This window comes from Etheostoma cragini, chromosome 11 (genome assembly GCF_013103735.1).
Source record: "Etheostoma cragini isolate CJK2018 chromosome 11, CSU_Ecrag_1.0, whole genome shotgun sequence".
NCBI classification, from domain to species: domain Eukaryota; kingdom Metazoa; phylum Chordata; class Actinopteri; order Perciformes; family Percidae; genus Etheostoma; species Etheostoma cragini.
This window is the reverse complement of record NC_048417.1, coordinates 9,071,236-9,089,286: the sequence shown is the minus strand read 5'-3', so window position 1 is coordinate 9,089,286 and position 18,051 is coordinate 9,071,236. Positions and strand designations below refer to the sequence as shown.

At 40.0% G+C, this 18,051-nt stretch overlaps 1 protein-coding gene across 1 annotated transcript in view; it reads right to left on the bottom strand.

Annotated features, from left to right (window-relative positions):
• Nucleotides 1-997: 997 nt before the first annotated feature.
• Nucleotides 998-18,051, bottom strand: part of si:ch211-269e2.1 (cohesin subunit SA-2) — a 17,484-nt gene continuing 430 nt past the window's right edge. The window contains exons 2-32 of the mRNA XM_034886023.1: nucleotides 17,903-18,044; nucleotides 16,801-16,965; nucleotides 15,867-15,963; nucleotides 15,700-15,776; nucleotides 15,540-15,611; nucleotides 14,215-14,419; nucleotides 13,961-14,109; nucleotides 13,784-13,857; nucleotides 13,579-13,702; nucleotides 13,326-13,424; nucleotides 12,711-12,790; nucleotides 12,524-12,628; nucleotides 12,302-12,422; nucleotides 12,088-12,205; nucleotides 11,311-11,414; nucleotides 10,234-10,326; nucleotides 10,033-10,119; nucleotides 9,716-9,922; nucleotides 8,544-8,626; nucleotides 8,367-8,454; nucleotides 8,175-8,255; nucleotides 7,795-7,887; nucleotides 7,536-7,710; nucleotides 5,607-5,743; nucleotides 4,651-4,752; nucleotides 4,412-4,563; nucleotides 3,914-4,042; nucleotides 3,632-3,822; nucleotides 3,469-3,544; nucleotides 2,034-2,350; nucleotides 998-1,579 (exon numbers count right to left, since the gene is read on the bottom strand). Of these exons, the coding sequence (XP_034741914.1) occupies nucleotides 2,215-2,350; nucleotides 3,469-3,544; nucleotides 3,632-3,822; nucleotides 3,914-4,042; nucleotides 4,412-4,563; nucleotides 4,651-4,752; nucleotides 5,607-5,743; nucleotides 7,536-7,710; nucleotides 7,795-7,887; nucleotides 8,175-8,255; nucleotides 8,367-8,454; nucleotides 8,544-8,626; nucleotides 9,716-9,922; nucleotides 10,033-10,119; nucleotides 10,234-10,326; nucleotides 11,311-11,414; nucleotides 12,088-12,205; nucleotides 12,302-12,422; nucleotides 12,524-12,628; nucleotides 12,711-12,790; nucleotides 13,326-13,424; nucleotides 13,579-13,702; nucleotides 13,784-13,857; nucleotides 13,961-14,109; nucleotides 14,215-14,419; nucleotides 15,540-15,611; nucleotides 15,700-15,776; nucleotides 15,867-15,963; nucleotides 16,801-16,965; nucleotides 17,903-18,044 (3,562 nt within the window). The 3' untranslated portion in view covers nucleotides 998-1,579; nucleotides 2,034-2,214. The remainder of the gene's footprint in view (nucleotides 1,580-2,033; nucleotides 2,351-3,468; nucleotides 3,545-3,631; nucleotides 3,823-3,913; nucleotides 4,043-4,411; nucleotides 4,564-4,650; nucleotides 4,753-5,606; nucleotides 5,744-7,535; nucleotides 7,711-7,794; nucleotides 7,888-8,174; nucleotides 8,256-8,366; nucleotides 8,455-8,543; nucleotides 8,627-9,715; nucleotides 9,923-10,032; nucleotides 10,120-10,233; nucleotides 10,327-11,310; nucleotides 11,415-12,087; nucleotides 12,206-12,301; nucleotides 12,423-12,523; nucleotides 12,629-12,710; nucleotides 12,791-13,325; nucleotides 13,425-13,578; nucleotides 13,703-13,783; nucleotides 13,858-13,960; nucleotides 14,110-14,214; nucleotides 14,420-15,539; nucleotides 15,612-15,699; nucleotides 15,777-15,866; nucleotides 15,964-16,800; nucleotides 16,966-17,902; nucleotides 18,045-18,051) is intronic.

Below are 18,051 nucleotides of genomic sequence, written 5' to 3'. Positions count from 1 at the left end.
GAATCCGTCTGTGCAGATTAATTTGATTCACGTCAAAACTGTTTTGGACATGCTCACTGTTAGGTTTTGCATACTATGATGTCTGTCAGCTTAATACCAAAGGAATATAACGATATTTGTCCATTACCATACAGCTGCTGCTGTACACAAACATAAATACAGATGTTAAATTCAGTGAATTACTATTAAACTGTTTTTATGGGTATTAAGTGAAACACAAAGATTGTGTTAGAATAAAGATAAATAAAGATTTATAGAAATAAAAATGTTCAAAAACAAACACAACAGCTAAGAAAAATGTTGGATTATTGATTAATTTAAATTGAACTACACTGTGGTGGTGATGGCACAGTGGATATGACACATGCCTTGGTTGTGGGAGAGCTGGGTTTAATTCCCACTGTGTTACATCAGCCGATGTGTCCCTGAGCAAGACACTAAAACCCCCTAGTTGCTCCAGAGGCGTGCAACCTCTGATTTATATATAGCAATTGTAAGTTGTTTTGGATAAAACACATCAGCTAAATGACATGTAATGTAATGTACAGCAACCATTTCCTTTAAGGGGAGATACTAAAGTGGCAGGCAGGACAATTAAGCAAAATTATGAATGTACTCTAGAAGACAAATATACAAATCTTGCACCGGAGTGTAATCCAAATGTGAAATTTAAAGATGGATCATTTAGTGTTACTTGTTACATTCAAGTATATTATTGAAAAAGCTTCACACATACTGATTTACTTGGTCCTCAGATGAATGGGGTCTGTGAATAAAAAATATACTAGAGCTTAGACATTGTTAAAAAAAAAACAAATCCCATGAAAAGACTCAAATCTCCAGTGGTTTTTACTGTAAAATGTTACATCTTTAAAAACTGATCACAAATAAATAGTTTGTTTTGTTTCAATAGACTCATTTAATTTAACAGCTTGGAACTTTAGTTTTGTGTTGTTTCAGCGTGTTAGTCGGGAGTGAAAGGTTGAACACCATTTTAATCTGTGGCTTAATACATGATTTGGTGCTCTAGTAAACTACACTTCCCATGTTCTTTGTCATGTAGGATAACATGATTTATTGCTGTAAATTATGGGCCCCAAGGGTCTATGAAAAGCTTTCGGATTACATTCATTTAAATTATTATGATATGTAAATTTATATTATTTTTTCACTAAAAGCATCATGTTTTAAATATATAACAGTTTATAGATGACATTCTTATCTAACAAATATACAACCCTTAATCTGTATGTTATTATGATAATAATACATGGCTAATGGCTTTCTAATACCTTTTTATCTCACATAACTATAGAAGTGTAAAGAAATAAGCACCGTCAAATTATTCCAAGGGACATACATGACGGGGTACCAAAAGATTGAGAACCGCTGATTTAATGCAACAGTGTTGATCATTGATGATTTATGGGCAACAATTGAGGTTTATGGCACTGAAGATTAAGATGTGTCAGGCTTTAGCTGCAAAAGTAATAGTACAATAAATTCGTTTTTGTTTTTTGTTTTTCATGGGATTTGTTGACAATAAAAAAAATTTATCATGTAATATTGCTGAGTTATCCTTTAAAAGGTGCCCTGCCACACAACACCGTTTTGCATTTTTTGAAACATGTGAGGTCCATATGGGTTTGTGTTATGTGGTGAATGTGAAAATGAACTGCTACCTCCTCTGTCAGCTCTAGCCACTGAAAAGAAATAAGTGGGGAGATTGAGCCAATTACAAATGCTGGTCAGTATGATGTCATGTTGCCTTAGCTCATTACTATTCATGAGCTCTCCCAGTTGCACTGGGAAAAGGATGCTGCTAGCAAGGTTCTCATTGGCTAGCTGTTAGCCAATCAGCTTAGCTCGCTGAATATTAATGAGAACTGGCACAAATCAAGCTGAGTCTTCCTGCAGGCTTACCACACTAGAATAGCTTTAAACAAGGTAACCAAGGCCAAAAAAATGTTAAAGAGTTCATGGTAGAACTTCAGACATTACCACAAATTAATGGAATGCGTGTGGCGGGGCACTTTTAAAACTATGTCCTCATATAACACATAATGTACAGCAAAAATGGATGCTGGGAAGTCTGCACATCAGCACAGAAAAGACAAAAAAAAGGAAAACGTCTTGCTCCAAATTTTGTGATGTCCAGTGTGAGGTTTTTGTCACCTAGACAGACGCACCGATTCTCCTACAACTTCCTAATTGTTACAGTTCGACTTCCACAGTGTCATCATCCGCCTCGTGTCCGGTGCTGAGGACAGATCCCTCAATGTTCAGTCTTTTTGCAGGAGGTTCCATCGGGACAGAAAAGGGATCCATGTCAGTCGTCCTTTCCTGATTGCTGAGGAGTTAGATGAGGTTACAGTAATTAGCAGAGCTTCATATTGACAACCGCCAAATGCAGGTAAAAATGTATTTTGACGGGTAACATAGTAAAGTTAATAGCCAATTTGGCCGGTGATTGAATCAAGCAAAACAACCCTACATCTCTTAAACCCTCATTGTCCTCAGGTCAAATTGACCCGTTTTCCTATATTAATGTTCTTTTTTAATTACCCAAAATAACATGATTGATTCCACACAACGCTCTTTGGCAAGTTCAAATCTCTACTTACATTCATTTTGGGGTGTCTTTTTAAATTTTATAGCATTTGAAAAACAAACTGAAGTGGTTTTGAAATAGCATTGAGTAAAAGTTTACATATTCCAGTCTGTGATTATCCATCAACATCCATTCCTTTAATTTAAGTCTAAATAATTCAGAAATTCTGCTTTTCTAACTGTATATGTTTAAAATTGAAATTAATAAGTTAGTGTTACATCGTGTTGAAAACGTCAAAAAGGTGACAAACATCGGGGAAAAAACTTCAAAAGTGTTAAAAAAAGGGACACAAATGTAAGAAAGTTAAATACATTGATTAAAAGGCTGCAGACAACAAGTCAGTGTTGCCAGATTTGATCGGTTTTCCGACAACAATTAGGGCGGTTTCGCGTGTGTTTGGTTTGGAACCGTCATCCTTATCTTGCAACACTGCTTGTAGCACTAATCCTACATTTCCCATGAACACTGTGTTGTGACGTGTTATAGATATGTTGGCTACTTGCCTAGCGTGTGTGGTGTTGATTACGAGTACGACTACGCAACAAACCAGAGGAACTGAAATTAAAGCAACACTATGTCACTTTTCCCACTTCGGTCCCCCTACAGGTTGTCTCAATGGAACTACAGCCGCAGCTAAAAGTTACATAGTGTTGCTTTAAGGAGTAAAGTTAGTTAGGAGAAAAGCAAAAACAAACATTTGGCTAGTGTAAAGTCTGATTGGCTGGTAACTTTAAAAATGGACTAGCAATGTCGGCTGCTGATCTAAACAGTTACATTAAAGCCCTGGTTATTAGTATGATTGAGGTGGAGAAGATTTGCTCTGTAACTGGTTTATGAAATGAATGAGAATCGTTCACCTGAGACTGAAGCTGGACTTGGGAACTTTACTAACTTTGGAGTCGACAGGGCTGAATGCGCAGGGGTACTTGCTTCCTAAAAAAAATAAAATAAAAGAGAAATACATGATGCGGACAATGCAGTACAACTTCTGCGCTTGATTTCAAGGTTCAGGTGTAGTACCTTCTAGTTTTTGTCTGGACAAGGGAGAGCGATTTGGCAGGTACAGCTTTCTGTCGGAGCTAACGTAGGACATCGCATCTTCTCCTTCAACCACAGCCAACAGGGAAACACGGTAGTAGATGAGAGGCTGCCAGCACTCCTCCCTGAGGTCAATAATATGCTCTGCAGTGTGCTTCTGCAGGTAGGAGAACCTGCACAGACGAGAACGAGAGACGAGAAGACTTTCAGAAAGCTAAGCTGACGGCATTGCAAAGAAACCTGCATGTTTCTTGCAGCACTTACACGGCCTTCTTGTCCGGTTTGAGGAGTTTGCTGGAGAACTCACTGAGGATGGTCAGGTAGGAGAGGTACGGTGGCGTAGGTGTTTCTGGGGTCTGAATAAACTCCTGGAACACAAACTCTATGCCGTTCCTGCAGGTGTTAACATACACACTTAGTCTAGAGTCTAGACACGCACAAAAATCTGATTCTAAAAAAAAAAATTGTGTTGTACTTACTATTGAGACTTACAGCTATAGTGCATAGTTTCTGTTGTACAAGACAACAATACGACTGTCTGCGCGTCCACATGATACAAGCCTTCTGTGACCGCTACTTTTGTTACTGTTAATCGTATATTTTTTTAATGATACCTTTGGACTAATTACTGTTCATGGTATCTCGTATTTTCCAGTTTTGTAATCACTATCATTAATGTGTTGTGTTTTAAAGATTGTTGTTTTTAAAGTTTTTACAATTGCTTCCCATTAAATCAAGAGTGAAACGAGAGCCCGTGCTGACCTGTGGATCATGACGACACAATCACGAAACTTGACGAGGTCCCCGAAGGTGAGGGCAAACCGCCTGGCGAGCTCTTTGATGCAGGTGAAGGTCTGGACCCCTGGGTGAGCCCCAGCGCCGCTCTCCTGCTCTCGCTTCAGACGGACAATCAGCTGAGGAAAGAGAAGAAAAACACATCAGCAGCTTGCAGTGTGTAGCCGAGGCTAACTCTTATCAGGATGTGGATGAAGCGACTATACCTGCTGCAAACAGAGCACCAGTGTCCGAGCACTCTCTATTCTATCCATCTGCCTGGTCCTGTACATCATCTCCTTGATGATGTCTCCGAAGTCGTTATAGTACTGGGGACAAACAGGAAAATTAAAATGGGACGATCCAGTGAGATATCTGTTGATATCTAAAGACAGCTTGAAATTTTGTAAAAATACGCAAGCGTCTGTCTGTCCGTTTAATATGAATCTACAGTGGGCAGGTTAGCTCTGTTGGTAGAGCAGGCGCACATTTATAGAGATTTACTCCTCGATGTGACATGCGGCCCTCTGTCTCCCCCTCTGCCTCTCCTTTCATGTCTTCATCTGTCCTTTGGAAATATAGGCCTAAAAATGCCCTAATAATAATAACAATCTTCAGCCAGCAGCTGGTTACCTTAGCTTAGCATGAGGACTAGAAACGGAGAAACAGCTAGTCCAGCACTGCAACAAAGTCTGCCTACCAGCCCCTCTAAAGCTCTCAAATTAACAGGTTGTTGGTTTGATCCCTTTAAAACTAAAGTGTAAAAAGGACAAGTTGGGGTGTCATGACGACATGTTTCTTTGCTGGCAGTTAGAGTTTTCTGGGGGGCATTTTCAGACTTTATTTTGACAGGACAGCAAAAGCCATGAAGGGGGGGGGGGTGACATGCAGCAAAGGGCCGCAGGTCGGAGTCAAACCCGGACCCGCTGCGTCGAGGAGTACATCTCTATATATGGGTGCCCGCTCTACCTACTGAGCTATCCGGGAGGGCCCAGGGAGATTTGTTACTTTTGGACGGGGCCAGGCTAGCTGTTTCTTCCTGCTTCCAGTCTTTATTCTGGTCTTCTGGCTAGAGCTTTATATCTACTGTACAGAAGAGTAGTATCTATCTTTTCATCTCACTTTTGGCAGGAAAGCTGATAAACACAACATTAAACTGTGTCTTTGAGGAGTTAACCTTTACCTTCACATAGTACATGAAGACCTCAGCTGCCATGCTCGTCTCCAGCACTCCATGAACTATCAGTTTGCAGAAGGCCGCCAGCAGATTTCTTCGTTTGTGAAGGTCCTCTAGCCTCTCCATTTCAGAGTTTTCACTCACTGAGGGAGCCGGGTGGAGTTGAAGCATGTGGTTGGATGTGGAGTCGAGAGCGAGAGAAGTGGAAGAGAGTGATTAATCATGAGAAATCATATAACAGAAAAGAAAAGAACAAAGCAGAGAGTTTTGGTTAGTTTGAGGACAATGGCTTTAGCAGGTGGAAATCAAAGATAACATAAGACTAGAGTTATGGTTGTGACACCATATGGCTTCAATCTTTCACAAGGCTAATAAAATAGGCTCAGAGGTGAGCCAGAGTTAATGGAATTTTCTCACGGAAAGAGATTGCCCTGATTTTATGATTTAACTCAGTGCCCTTGCCCTCCGAGTGATCCGTGATCCAGCAGCTAATAGAAAACACTGTCTATATAAAAAAAAAAAACTGTTACCAGGCAAATCCAATAAAACAATAGCTTTTTATTACATGTTCAAAAACCAATAATCCTGTATTGTATTTGGTTGAACATTTAAGAGATTCCCACCAGGCCCGCTATTGACTTCTCTGGACTATCCCATATTTGGATGCAATATGTTTCTGAAAATAGAAGCTATTGTAAATATAATAAAGTGTTTTAGTTACAGTCTGCCATGAATGGATTCATCAGTTTACCCGCAAGACTTTACAAAGAAAACACTATGTATTTCCAACATGTCAATCTTGTTTTTCTCAATTTAGAACAGACGGGAACATAAGGGCGTCATCAGTTTACAGGCTGAATTGCTTTGCATTACAACGCCCGACATCCTTTCACACAAATTAGCCCAGCCAGTTTCAGTTGGAGGATATTAACAGGGCTGGCTTTGTAATTGAGGGTCAATTGTCAGTTCAGGTTAATCAAACCCCATTTACAGTCAGCTCCGTATTAGTGAGTTATTACGCCAAATGTGTGGCGATGCTTTTAATATCTGCATGTTTTAACCACATTGAGCCGCTCACTGAATCAATGCTTTGAGCAGCGCGGGCCCGAGAAAAGTTGCTGAGCTGTGACGGGGTGAGAGTGCCATCTACTGTGTAAATACTGCACTGTGTTCACTCCTGGGTGTCCCGCACATTGCCTGGGTACATGTTTGTCAAACACACAGTTGCGAAGCAGCTGTGTGTCTTACTTGCATAGCAGAGCTAAGCTTTCACCCTTCTACATTTCAAAGGGAAATATTGTATTTTTTACTGCTATATTTGTTGAAAATGCAGTTATGATTGCTTGTCAGATTGAGATTTAGCATGAAAAGAATTTATAATGATCTCCGATATGATCTCCGGTATACCCTCGTACCAAATATGATGTAAATGCAATGTATTCAGAAATAAACCAGTGGTTTCCAAACATTTTGATCTTTGTGGCCGATAAATAAAGTGGTGTGTAGTTGGGGAACCTTGTCACATTTTAGATGTCTATGAGCTGTTAACACTACGCTAAAGAGACTTTTCCCTCTAAACTACTCACATGGTTTCATTTAAAGAACCCAAATGAGGTCACTTATCCATTGTTTCTTTCCACAAAAAAAGTTAAATTAGCTTGTTAAATTTTATCAAATTACATCTACCCTTTTTACCTCATCGCTAAATGTACAGAATGTATAGATATGCAAATATGCAAATATCTATGCCCGTTTATAAAAACTCAGATTTAAGGTGAGCAGAGAAAAACTCAACTTTAGCAGATGAATGTGACAAAAAAAATATTTGGATGTCAAACTCTGCACATTAAATCATTGTGCACAGATAAGCTCAAACATCCAAGTAGAGTACCAAAAAGCAAAACATATTTTCATGTAAACAGGCGGATGTCTCACCGCTGCTCTGGTTTTCACAGTCCGGTCCAACAAAGATGTGCATGCACAAAAAGGTCAACAGCGCCCTCTGCAGTTTGGGACTGGGAGTGTAGAGCAGCGGACCATAGGAGGAGGGATCCCACACCTGTAGCTGGTAGGAATGAGCTGTCAGAACGTCACAGACCCCCAGAAAAGCCTAATATGGGAAAGATAGAGATGACGTTAGAAAGGTGAAAAGAAAAAAATAGTTGGTGCCGTTATTGATAAAACATCAGTTTACCTGTTGCCGCACACTGTGGTCGGAGTGGGAGAGACATCGATTACCCCTCTCACAGAAGAGACGCAGCTGGAGTCTCTGGGTCACAGCTTTCTCCTGGAAAACACACACACACACACACACACACACACACACACACAGGGTTTCATAAAAAGGCACACTGATAAGCAATAATAATTTGAATAGCTAAAACCAGTGAAACTTTGCTTTAAAAGAGCACCTAAAGAATATATCTATTATTGAAATACATTAGTTGCTGATTAGTCATTCCACTACTTCTGCTGTTCATCCAGATTTCTTTTTGTCTTAGTTTTAAATCTTTATATTCATTCTAGTTAAAAGCACCAACTTAACGCCCGAAAAGTAAAGCAGATGTAACTCACTCTGGAGGTTAACGTTTCAGTACTGGTGTTGAGAGACCAGAGCATGCAGTAACACAGACACTGCAGCACCTCCAGCAGCACCTTGAGACAAAAATGAAGAGGGAGGAAATGTGAGGAAACGTAGAAAGGACGCTGAATAATGAAGTCCAAAACCCTTGCACAAACTTGATTTGAAAGACTCAGAGTAGGTACCTCAGGCGGTGCTTCTCCCTCGCTGCTCTCCACTGACAGGAGAGGAGACAAAAGCTCAAACACGTTCCACTTGAGGAGGTCATGACAGCTAACAAAACATGAAGAAAACATATGCACAGCCAGTAAATGCACATCGCTAGCAGAATATTGTGGGCACAAACGGCTCTCAAATCTTACTTGTGGAAAGCTCTGAGTTTCTTCAGCGTGGCTAAAATCTCTCCAGTTTTCTCCTCGTCAGCAGAGAAACTTTGACTCTCACCCTGCAACAAAGGAATAGGAAATCATTGGATTTATACAATTTTTTTTTGATCTCCTAGTGGGAAATTTACACTCTGTTGTTATTTCACACTACACACATGCTCAGCTCCTATACAAGCACTAATGGAGAGATGTCAGAGTGAGTGGGCTGCCATGGCTGGACCTCAGCTGCTGAGTTACCAGTCCACACTCCATACACTGGATTGAACAGGGGACTTGAACCAGCAACCCTCCAGTTCCCAACCCAACTGCCTACGGACTGAGCTACTGCCACCACAGACATAATAACAATGAGACATCTTGTGAAGGCTCTTTATTTTTTGAAAATATGCCTGTTTGGCCCCCAATAGAATGAACTACTTGTCGGGTGCCTAGATTGCTCAGTAAGTAGAGCGCTCCTTTATAGAGGTCTACTCCTCGATGCAGCGGCCCCGGGTTTGACTCCAACCTGCGGCCCTTTGCTGCAGGTCATTCCCCCTCTCTCTCTCCTCTTTAATTTATTCTTCTGTCCAATCAATACAGGCCTAAAAACGACCCAAAAAAATAATCTTTCAAAAAAAGATTTTTTTAAATGAACTACTTGTGACCTCTTAATACAAGTTAAGGCCTTTGTGTAGACATCAGTTCATACAATGAGTGATTCTGTTTGATTTAGGGTTTTTAGAGGCCTGAAGAGGCAAAAGAATGAAATACTTCATACAGAAAAATTACATTTAATTTAATTTATTTGTTTATTTGACAGGGATAATGCTCATTAATAAACAGCAAACTAACTGTATATGAGCCAGAGTTCGCTCAACAGGCTAATGTTCATGTTGTCCCTGGCTAGTTTTAAAATAGCATCCTTAAAAAAATAAAATACCATAAAATGATTTTATACAGTCAGCACGTAAAAGAAACATACACAGACCAATATTCAAGCAGGCACAATGCAACAAAAGTAACAAAACAACAAGTAACAAACACAACACGTCAGACAGCAAGCAACAAAACAAGCCTAATCGGCAGTCAGCAATCTAATGTGCACATATCTGATTATCAATAAGCCAGTTCACTAATAGAAAATAGTTAGGCACTAAAGCTTTTATCACCTTAAGTGACAGGGTGTCCCCCAGCAGTGCTGTCAGTTGATCCACCCAGCGCTGGACCAGAGAGTCTCTGGCGGCCCGGGCCACGGAGCAGCAGGCCGTCTCCGCCCCACACAGACTAAGGAACGTACGTGCTGCAGCCTCCAGAACAGGGGGGCCCGAGTGGCGGTCCAACACAGCCCCTATCTCTTCCGTCAGGCCGGATACAGCCTGAGGAAGAGGACAAAAAAATGTCAATACTTTGGTTAACACAACTGTGTTAATAGCATTTTCATTATTCAGGACATTGTTTGTGTTGGTTGAAAGGCTGGGATGCAGACCTGTGTGTTGTCAGCCTCAAGACACTCAGAGAGGAAGTGCTGAGGAATCTTCATCAGGGACGCAACAATGTCACAACTACCTGAAAACTGCACGCAACAACAACATCATCAACACCTAATCATAATATAAAGCCCGTAATCTGCAGCATGGAGATCTGAATGTTGACTAAATGTATCGACGGTTACATGTGGAATAAATACCTTGGACAGTAACTTAGGAAGCACCACGAGGAGATGACCAGTGAGCTTAGTACAGTCATCAATCTGAATTTTCTTTTCTCTGGCATTCATTACCTGACACATTAAAACAAACATACCTGTTAATTAAAATATAAATAAACAAGTTTCTGTACTTCTATGAGATTTATATAGTTAATAAATAGTATATTGCTATAGTTATCAGTGCCACCAGATCTGTCTTACAAACACCAGTGGAACAAAACTAAGTACATTCACTCAAGAACTGTACTTAAAGGAGCATTCCAACCCGTTACTCTGTTGTCTGTAAATTTAGAGTGCAGTCAGTAGAGAGAAAAACTAAACCAATCGATGCTGCCAACACTGTGTTATCCTTCTGCTAGAGTAAGCCCCCAAGAGGCTTTAACAGGGCAAGGACAAGTTTTAAACATGTTTTTAGCCTCTAAACATGTTCAAAATGTCATGTCTACACATGTAAAGAGATTCCTTCTGAGTGAACACTGAGAATCCGACTGCTGTAGATGTGAAAGAAATGCATGAAAGTTGTGATAATTCAGCAGGAGGACAACACGGTGTGGGCAGAACCGATTGGTTAGTTTATCTCTCTAATGACAGCACTCCAAATCTAAAGACAACAGAGGTACGGGTTAGAATTGACCGGAATTCTCCTTTAAGTTAAATTTTGGGTTCAATTTTTTCATTTTACGCTACTTTAGGCTTCAACTCCACTACATATAAAAGCAAATTTAGTACTTTAGTACATTTTGATCCACTTTGGTTACTAGTTAATACTTGTCAGATTAAGATTTTACATTAAAAACCATATAAGATTAGAAAATTCAATAAAATTGAAGTTAAACCAGTGTTTTCTAAACTTTATAGTTTGTATGTCATCCAATGTTTTACAAAAAACAAAGATTTGAAAAAATTCTAAAAGAAGAATACAAATTTGTGAAGTAGACAGACACCACTGGTTGAAACATGCTTTTACAATTTTCACATTCTTGTATTGATACTTTGATTTAAGTGAAATATCTTAATACATCTCTGCTCATGAATGGGGATTAATCTGGCACTGACCTTCTTGGCTCCGCTCCTTCCTGCCAGCACTGGGCCCTCTGCAGCCTGGCGCACCGATGCTACCAGAAGCTCTACAAGCACTGCTTGTTCTGCCTGAGTAAGACCTACATGCATGCAGAGGCAGACACACACACACACACACACACACACACACACATTACTGCAAACAAAGCATATTTGGCTGTAAAAGGCTTAGACAGACCAACTTAACAATAAGCAGATACTGTATTACGAAAAATCCTTTAACAAACAAAAAAATATAATAAAAAAAGATGTTTGCATCTCTTTAAAAGATTACAATTACATTAAAATAAAACACACAACTATGCTACTACTGCTTTGGCTTATGAATGCTCTTAAAATGACATGGAGACAAAGCAAGCTCAAAATGTATTCTTCTGAAATGAGTATCTATTACTTCAGTCATTTGCAAATTCACTGAAACACTGATGTGTTTAAGCGTTCAATAGATGAAAATACAACATTAGTATTATTATCAGAATATAGGGTGTTGGTTGCTGAAAATATTTTTCATAAAATGGTGGCTTGTTACGGTGTAAAACACATCTGGAGAAGCACAATTATATTCACAAATATGCGTTCATCATCAATAAGCACTGGATTTAATGACCATATTTATTAGTAATGCAAAACTAAATTATTTTGAACCCCATCAACAAAGTTATTAGTCAAACTAATGCTCTGGTGGTTTAAGAGTTTCAACTAGACTACACTCCTGCCTGCAAATACACAAACACACACACACATCACAGTTACCTGGAGAGTGTGAGGAAGAGTCCTGCAGCAGTATAGATGTGAGTGTGTGCCAGTCCTTCAGCAGGGCTCCACCACAGTCCCATAGGCTGTCCACTAGGTACACCACATGCTTGTGCAGCTGAAAGCATCCGCCGACAGACATGTTAGTCCATCCCTGGTCATTTTCCTAAGTTAAAACAAGAGCCTTGATTTGAAACAGCCTGTGTGTTCTCACCTCAGACTCCTGGTAGAACTGCAGCAGAGCCTTCAGTCTGGCAGATGTTTGTTGTTTATGTGCCTCCTCCTCATTTATTTCATCCTGAGTATCAGATGCAGGGGCTACAGTGTTGAGAAGCCTAACAGAGACCAACAACGTCCAGACAAACGTTAATGAACATTTTTTTGTTTTTGTTTTATTGTCTCTTTGTTTTTGTTCCGGTGATGGAGGTGAACGTACCGTGAAAAGAGCAGCTCCCCTGCAATGGCCGCTAAAGGGCGCTGAGAAGAGTAAACAAACTGGAGCAGCTGCTTGTAGTCCTTTGGACTAAGCACATCACACGTTCTGAGGAGTCAGAAGTAGTTTGATACAATGAAAAAAAAAAGTAGAAAAACAATGAGGAAAATGATGACAACATCAAACTCACTTGGAGATAAGAAGCAGCAGTTTCATGGTCTGCACTGCCACTTCATTGTCTTTATCCAGAGTCATGGAGATCATCCGGTCCTGGAACACAAACAGTAGACATCATGCATTAGCGCACATGCTTATACAAACATGTGGATATGAATGTTAACTCCAATATTAACTACATTATGCTCTTTTTTAGAGTGTATGCTTTAGGTCTCGACCCACTTCTAAAGGTTCTTCTAATATCTCTTTTATTGCTAAGTTCCACTATGTTCATCCAGGTAGGCGATAGCTGTGTCTGACTGTGGTTTGGTGCTGAGCAGGTAGAAAAATATTCTATGTGGTGAGAGGGAACCGAAACAGTATTTTTACATTAACATTTGATATAATATTGTTGTTTTAAATATATTGATTATAGCCAGAATTATTGGAGGGTAAATCATGGACTTCCATTTGCCAGAAAAACAACTTCAAATGAGCAACTGTGTCTGCTGAATGTGTAAATAAATACACATTTTTGCTAACATTCACCATACAACTTTATAAACCGTTGACATTTAAGGATTTGTCAGCTTGTTATAAATATTTTCTGACCCACAGTGGTTATCATCCATTAAGCAGAATAGTTTACCTTGAAGCGGTTGGTGAACAGGTCCAGTTTAGGGAGGAGTGGAGGATCCCCATACAAACCCTGTAGACCTAACACACACTTCAGACGCACATCTGGCATCTGAAACATGGCATGCGTGTCAGCTTCATAGCAATAGATGGCAGTCTGTCCTCATCCCAAAAGATGTATTACAAACAAAAATATCGAAACAATTTTATGTATTTTCTTTGCGTTACATCACATTATCTTACATGACATGTTTTCTGTTGTCTACCTTGTCGTGCATCATCCAGCCCATGTATTTGAGGTAGCTATCAGTGAGAAATGCAGAGCTGTAGAGCTTCATCCACAAACCCAACTCCTCCATACAGATAGAGCGGATTTCTGGAAGCACATCGCTGCAAAGGCACACACACAAAATCAGCTCCACACTCAACGAGATAATGTCTAATGCACAACAGTGCCAGAGAAACACTTACCGATATCTTTTTAGAAATATTCCTTTGAAGATGATGTCCATCATGCTCTCTATCTCCGCCCTCTTCTCTTGCAGCTTGAAGAGCACGAGGAAAGGCATACAGTAGCCAGACAGTGAGTGAGACATTACTCAGCGAAGATAAAATCCTCAGCCAGATACCAAGTGACACTGGTCTTACCTCCGTGATCTTCTTCTGTATTCTCTCCTGTTGCAGTGTGCTTTTCTGTCTCGTCTTTGTCTTCTGCACCTCGTGCAGTTTCTGACTGTTTTCAATGCCGACGCTCAGGCTCAGAGCCACGTTCACCAGAGAGCTCAGCAGCTTCACCGCTTAACAGAAACGTCCAGATCAACAGTACAGGTTAGTTTATTAGTTTATTTATTTATGTGTCTGTATCTGCGTGTGTGTGTTGGTGTGTGTTGTCTATTTCTTACCTGCTAGAGTGCAGGTGTGTCTGAAAGCCCGTACGTAAGAGTCCGACAGCTCGGTGAGCAGTGAGATGAGAGTGTTCATCATATAACTGTCAAATATGACACTGTGTTGACACTGAGCCACCAGCACGGACACAAACTCGCAGAACTCAGAGTGGAACCAGCGTCCGTACGGTCCAGATTGTATCAGAGGATACTCTACATTATCCTACAGTGAAGGAGAGGGAGGAGAAGAAAGGAAAAGAACACACTTTGAGGGGCAGCAATTACTTGAAGGTTAGAGAAGAGAGTCACTTACAGGCTCAAATATTTGGCATCTTCACTTTCCTGATGTGAAGGAGTATGTTGGGATGGGTGAGGGATCACTCTGCAGCTTAAACCAATTGGATATCAGTTCAGTTAGAAGGAAAAAAAGAAAGACGTTGGTCCTCGTCAAAGGTCACTAAAGTGAGGTCAACTGCTAAACAGGGGAGAGAAACTGGCATATTCAATGAAGAAACAAACAGGTAAGAAAAAAAACACGTACAAAGAACAGTAATATACAGCAGTATTATCTAGTATTAACACTGTAAACTCCTGCTAAGATTGTCAGGGGACTTTATTCCATGACGGTAGCATACCCCCCCACTACTCTGATTAATAATTCAGACTATGTACAGCTTTCAGGTGTGGATGAGAGTAATTGTAAAACATCTAACAGGGTGTTCCAGAAAAACAGGAGTCCCGCCGGACAAATAAAAGGTTCAAAAGACACGTCCCAAGTTGTTGCCTATGTTTACTTTACGTTATTTTACTGTCACATAGGGTTTGGTTTCAAAGCTTAACATGTTTATGTTAACATTCACTTTATGGCACTCCAAACAAAATTTACAGAAGAGACATCTAGCATCCCAAGCATGGACACAACTTTTTGCTCCCACCTTGAAATACTATCTTTTTGCTCTAGAGGTGTGTGAATTACAGTAATGAGACACTACGCACTACAGCCACTTAAAATAATCATTAATAAAAGGTGTCTAATATCTCAAATTACTACTCACTATCAGGCTCTCTATTGAGTTTTTAATGGAACAGGAATAGTAAATATTTTTTCGAGGTAATGATTTTGAGTCATTTTAGATGGGTAATTGTGGTGCAAATATAATCATTATATAATAACAATTTTTGTTTAATATAATAATGCACTTAACGGACATGTTGATCACTCTTATAAATCTGATTGAAAATAGGGTGGGGCAAGAAGGTGATTTAATAGAGACCCTCTAATACAGGAAGGTGGAAGATGTAAATGGCAGAACAAATCAATGAAGGAGGGCGGTACTACTGACAGTATCCATGGGCCACGTGACTGTGAGGATCCACGGGAAGGCCAGGAACTTCTTATACTGTAGACCAGAGACCTGGAAAACACACAGCCAAAGAGTTTCAGTTGTAAGTGTTAAAAACCAGTAATGAAAGAAAAAGAAACACAGATTAAAGACGTCTAACCTCATCCAGCTCCTCCACCATCTTACTCATGATTTCACTGTCCTCTTTACTCTGACACATCTCTGCTGTGACCACACCTGGAAGAGACAGGAGGGACCTGATTGTGTGTACTGATTGTGTGTATTGACCGCGTGTGTGTGTGCGCGAGTGCATGCGTGTTTGCTTGCCTTTACACCCCGAGCATTGGATGAAGAAGCTGATGAGATCGAGGAGAGAAGAGTCTCTGTCCGTCACATAAGCCTCAATCCAGTCATCAATCACCACCTGCTCAGGCATCACACATGAGTCAATTAGAGTAGAGATTCAACAGGGGGTCCTCAGAGTTACTTCAGGGGGGCCAAAGTTACTGTTTAATCACTTTTTGAAAGTTAGTATGTCTAAGAATATACATAAACATGACTCCAACGTATTATTAGCAAAGCTATATTGGCCTATTTGTGATTTGTTTTTCAGGTACACAACATTGAGGACTGGCTTATCAGCCTGTGAGATAAGGTAGCCATCCACAGATACAGTTAAGCTGAAGGGTGGCCGGGTTGGCTCAGTTGGTAGAGCAGGCGCATATATACTTTGAGGCTTACCCCTCGGTGCAAAGGTCTAGGGTTCCAGTCCAAGCTGTGACAATTTCCTGCATGTCTTCCCCCTTTCTCACCTAGCTGCCCTATCCAGTAAAGGCGGAAAAACCCCAAAGAATTATCTTCCAAAAAAAAAAAACTGTTCTACATGGATGAAGTTGAACATTAAACATGATGTATAAACATATGCCAATAGTTATTTTACTGGGTTAGTGTTGTATGCACCACTAAAGGGCCACCCTACACGATATTGGGGGGGGGGGGGGGGGGTTCCTGCTCTGTCTCTCTTTCAGCTAAGGGGTGATTGGCCTAAATGCAACTGCTCGTTGGCTGCATATATCTGGAATATTAATCTTGATGTAAACCTACCACAAGAAGGATCATTCTTTAGTCATAAACTTAAAGGTGAACTAATTTGTGCACGTCTCTTGCACAACTTCTGAGAAAAACAAGAAAGTTTTGACTTTCAAATTACAGAATAAAAGGTGACAAAAATACATGACAGGTGAGGTTTAGTTAATCTAACCTGCATGGCACTCCTGCCCATGGTGACCACTTGGAACAGGGTGACGGCCTCCACATGCCTCCGTTTACCGCGGCTGCCTCCTGCTCTGCTAACACTGCTGCGACTGGCTTTGGCACTTTTGCGTTTGACATTCTCTGAGCCCTCGTGCGGCCTTTTTTTTCGTCTCTGCGGGTTTTATAAAAATGACAGATAAGAGAGAAAATATATGAGTTTATATAACCAGTGTTCCATTATATAAGCAGACAAACTCCTCTGTGTTACCATTAAAGTACCTTGATGATTCAAGTCCTTGATGAGTCAGTCAGACGCTTTACTCCTCCAGCTGGGCACTAACAAGCCCCAGTAACACTACTAATGAATAACTTTCAACACATGGCTTCTCTATTTTTTTTTTATCTATTATTAATGATTAAAGGAAAGTGTTAGTTTTACGATTAAGAAAATAACAGTTTTGATAAATATGAAAATATCAAGGGCGACAAAAAAAACAATTATTTTCATGATTATTAATCTAGTAATTATATATTTAATTACTTTAAAATGTCATAAATAACGTGAAAAAAATGTCATTATAACTTCCCAGAACCCAACATGACATCTTTAAATGATCAACAGTCCAATACCCAAAGACTATCATGCATGACAAAGAACAGCAACAAATCCTCAAATTTTGCGTTTTTGCTTGAAAGAAAAATTATTCCAAATAGTTGTCAATTCAGCTTTTAAAATATACAATAGGCCTTTTTTTTAAGGCAGAGTGACTTATGAAAGTAAGAAAAGCACAGGTGTTACTAATAACATTAACGATGGATCTGTTCTATCCAAGTGTCCCAGTAGGTCATGACCGTGTGACAGCTAGCCCTGTTTTGAGGGAGCCAGCATGCACAATATCAAGACCCTGAAACTGAAGCAGCCTAAATGGAAGTCATCATTCATTTTACTATTGACATTATTGTGCCTTCAAATTACCAAGAAGGCATCATATGGTTGTGCATGTATGCTTCAAATATTTTGTACTTTCTTTATGTCATCATACTTTGCTTTTCTACTACTACTAGGCCTTGGACCATGCATGCTAAATGATGAATAACACAATACCTACCACACTCTTCTGTCTGTTCTCATTCCCCGACTCATCCTCTGAGTGATTGACAGCACTGGAGGAGTTTGCCTCATCATGAGAGTTCCTACTAGGAAGTAAAAAAAAAAAAAGGAATTTACAATTACAAGAACAGAAAAACAAACTAGAAT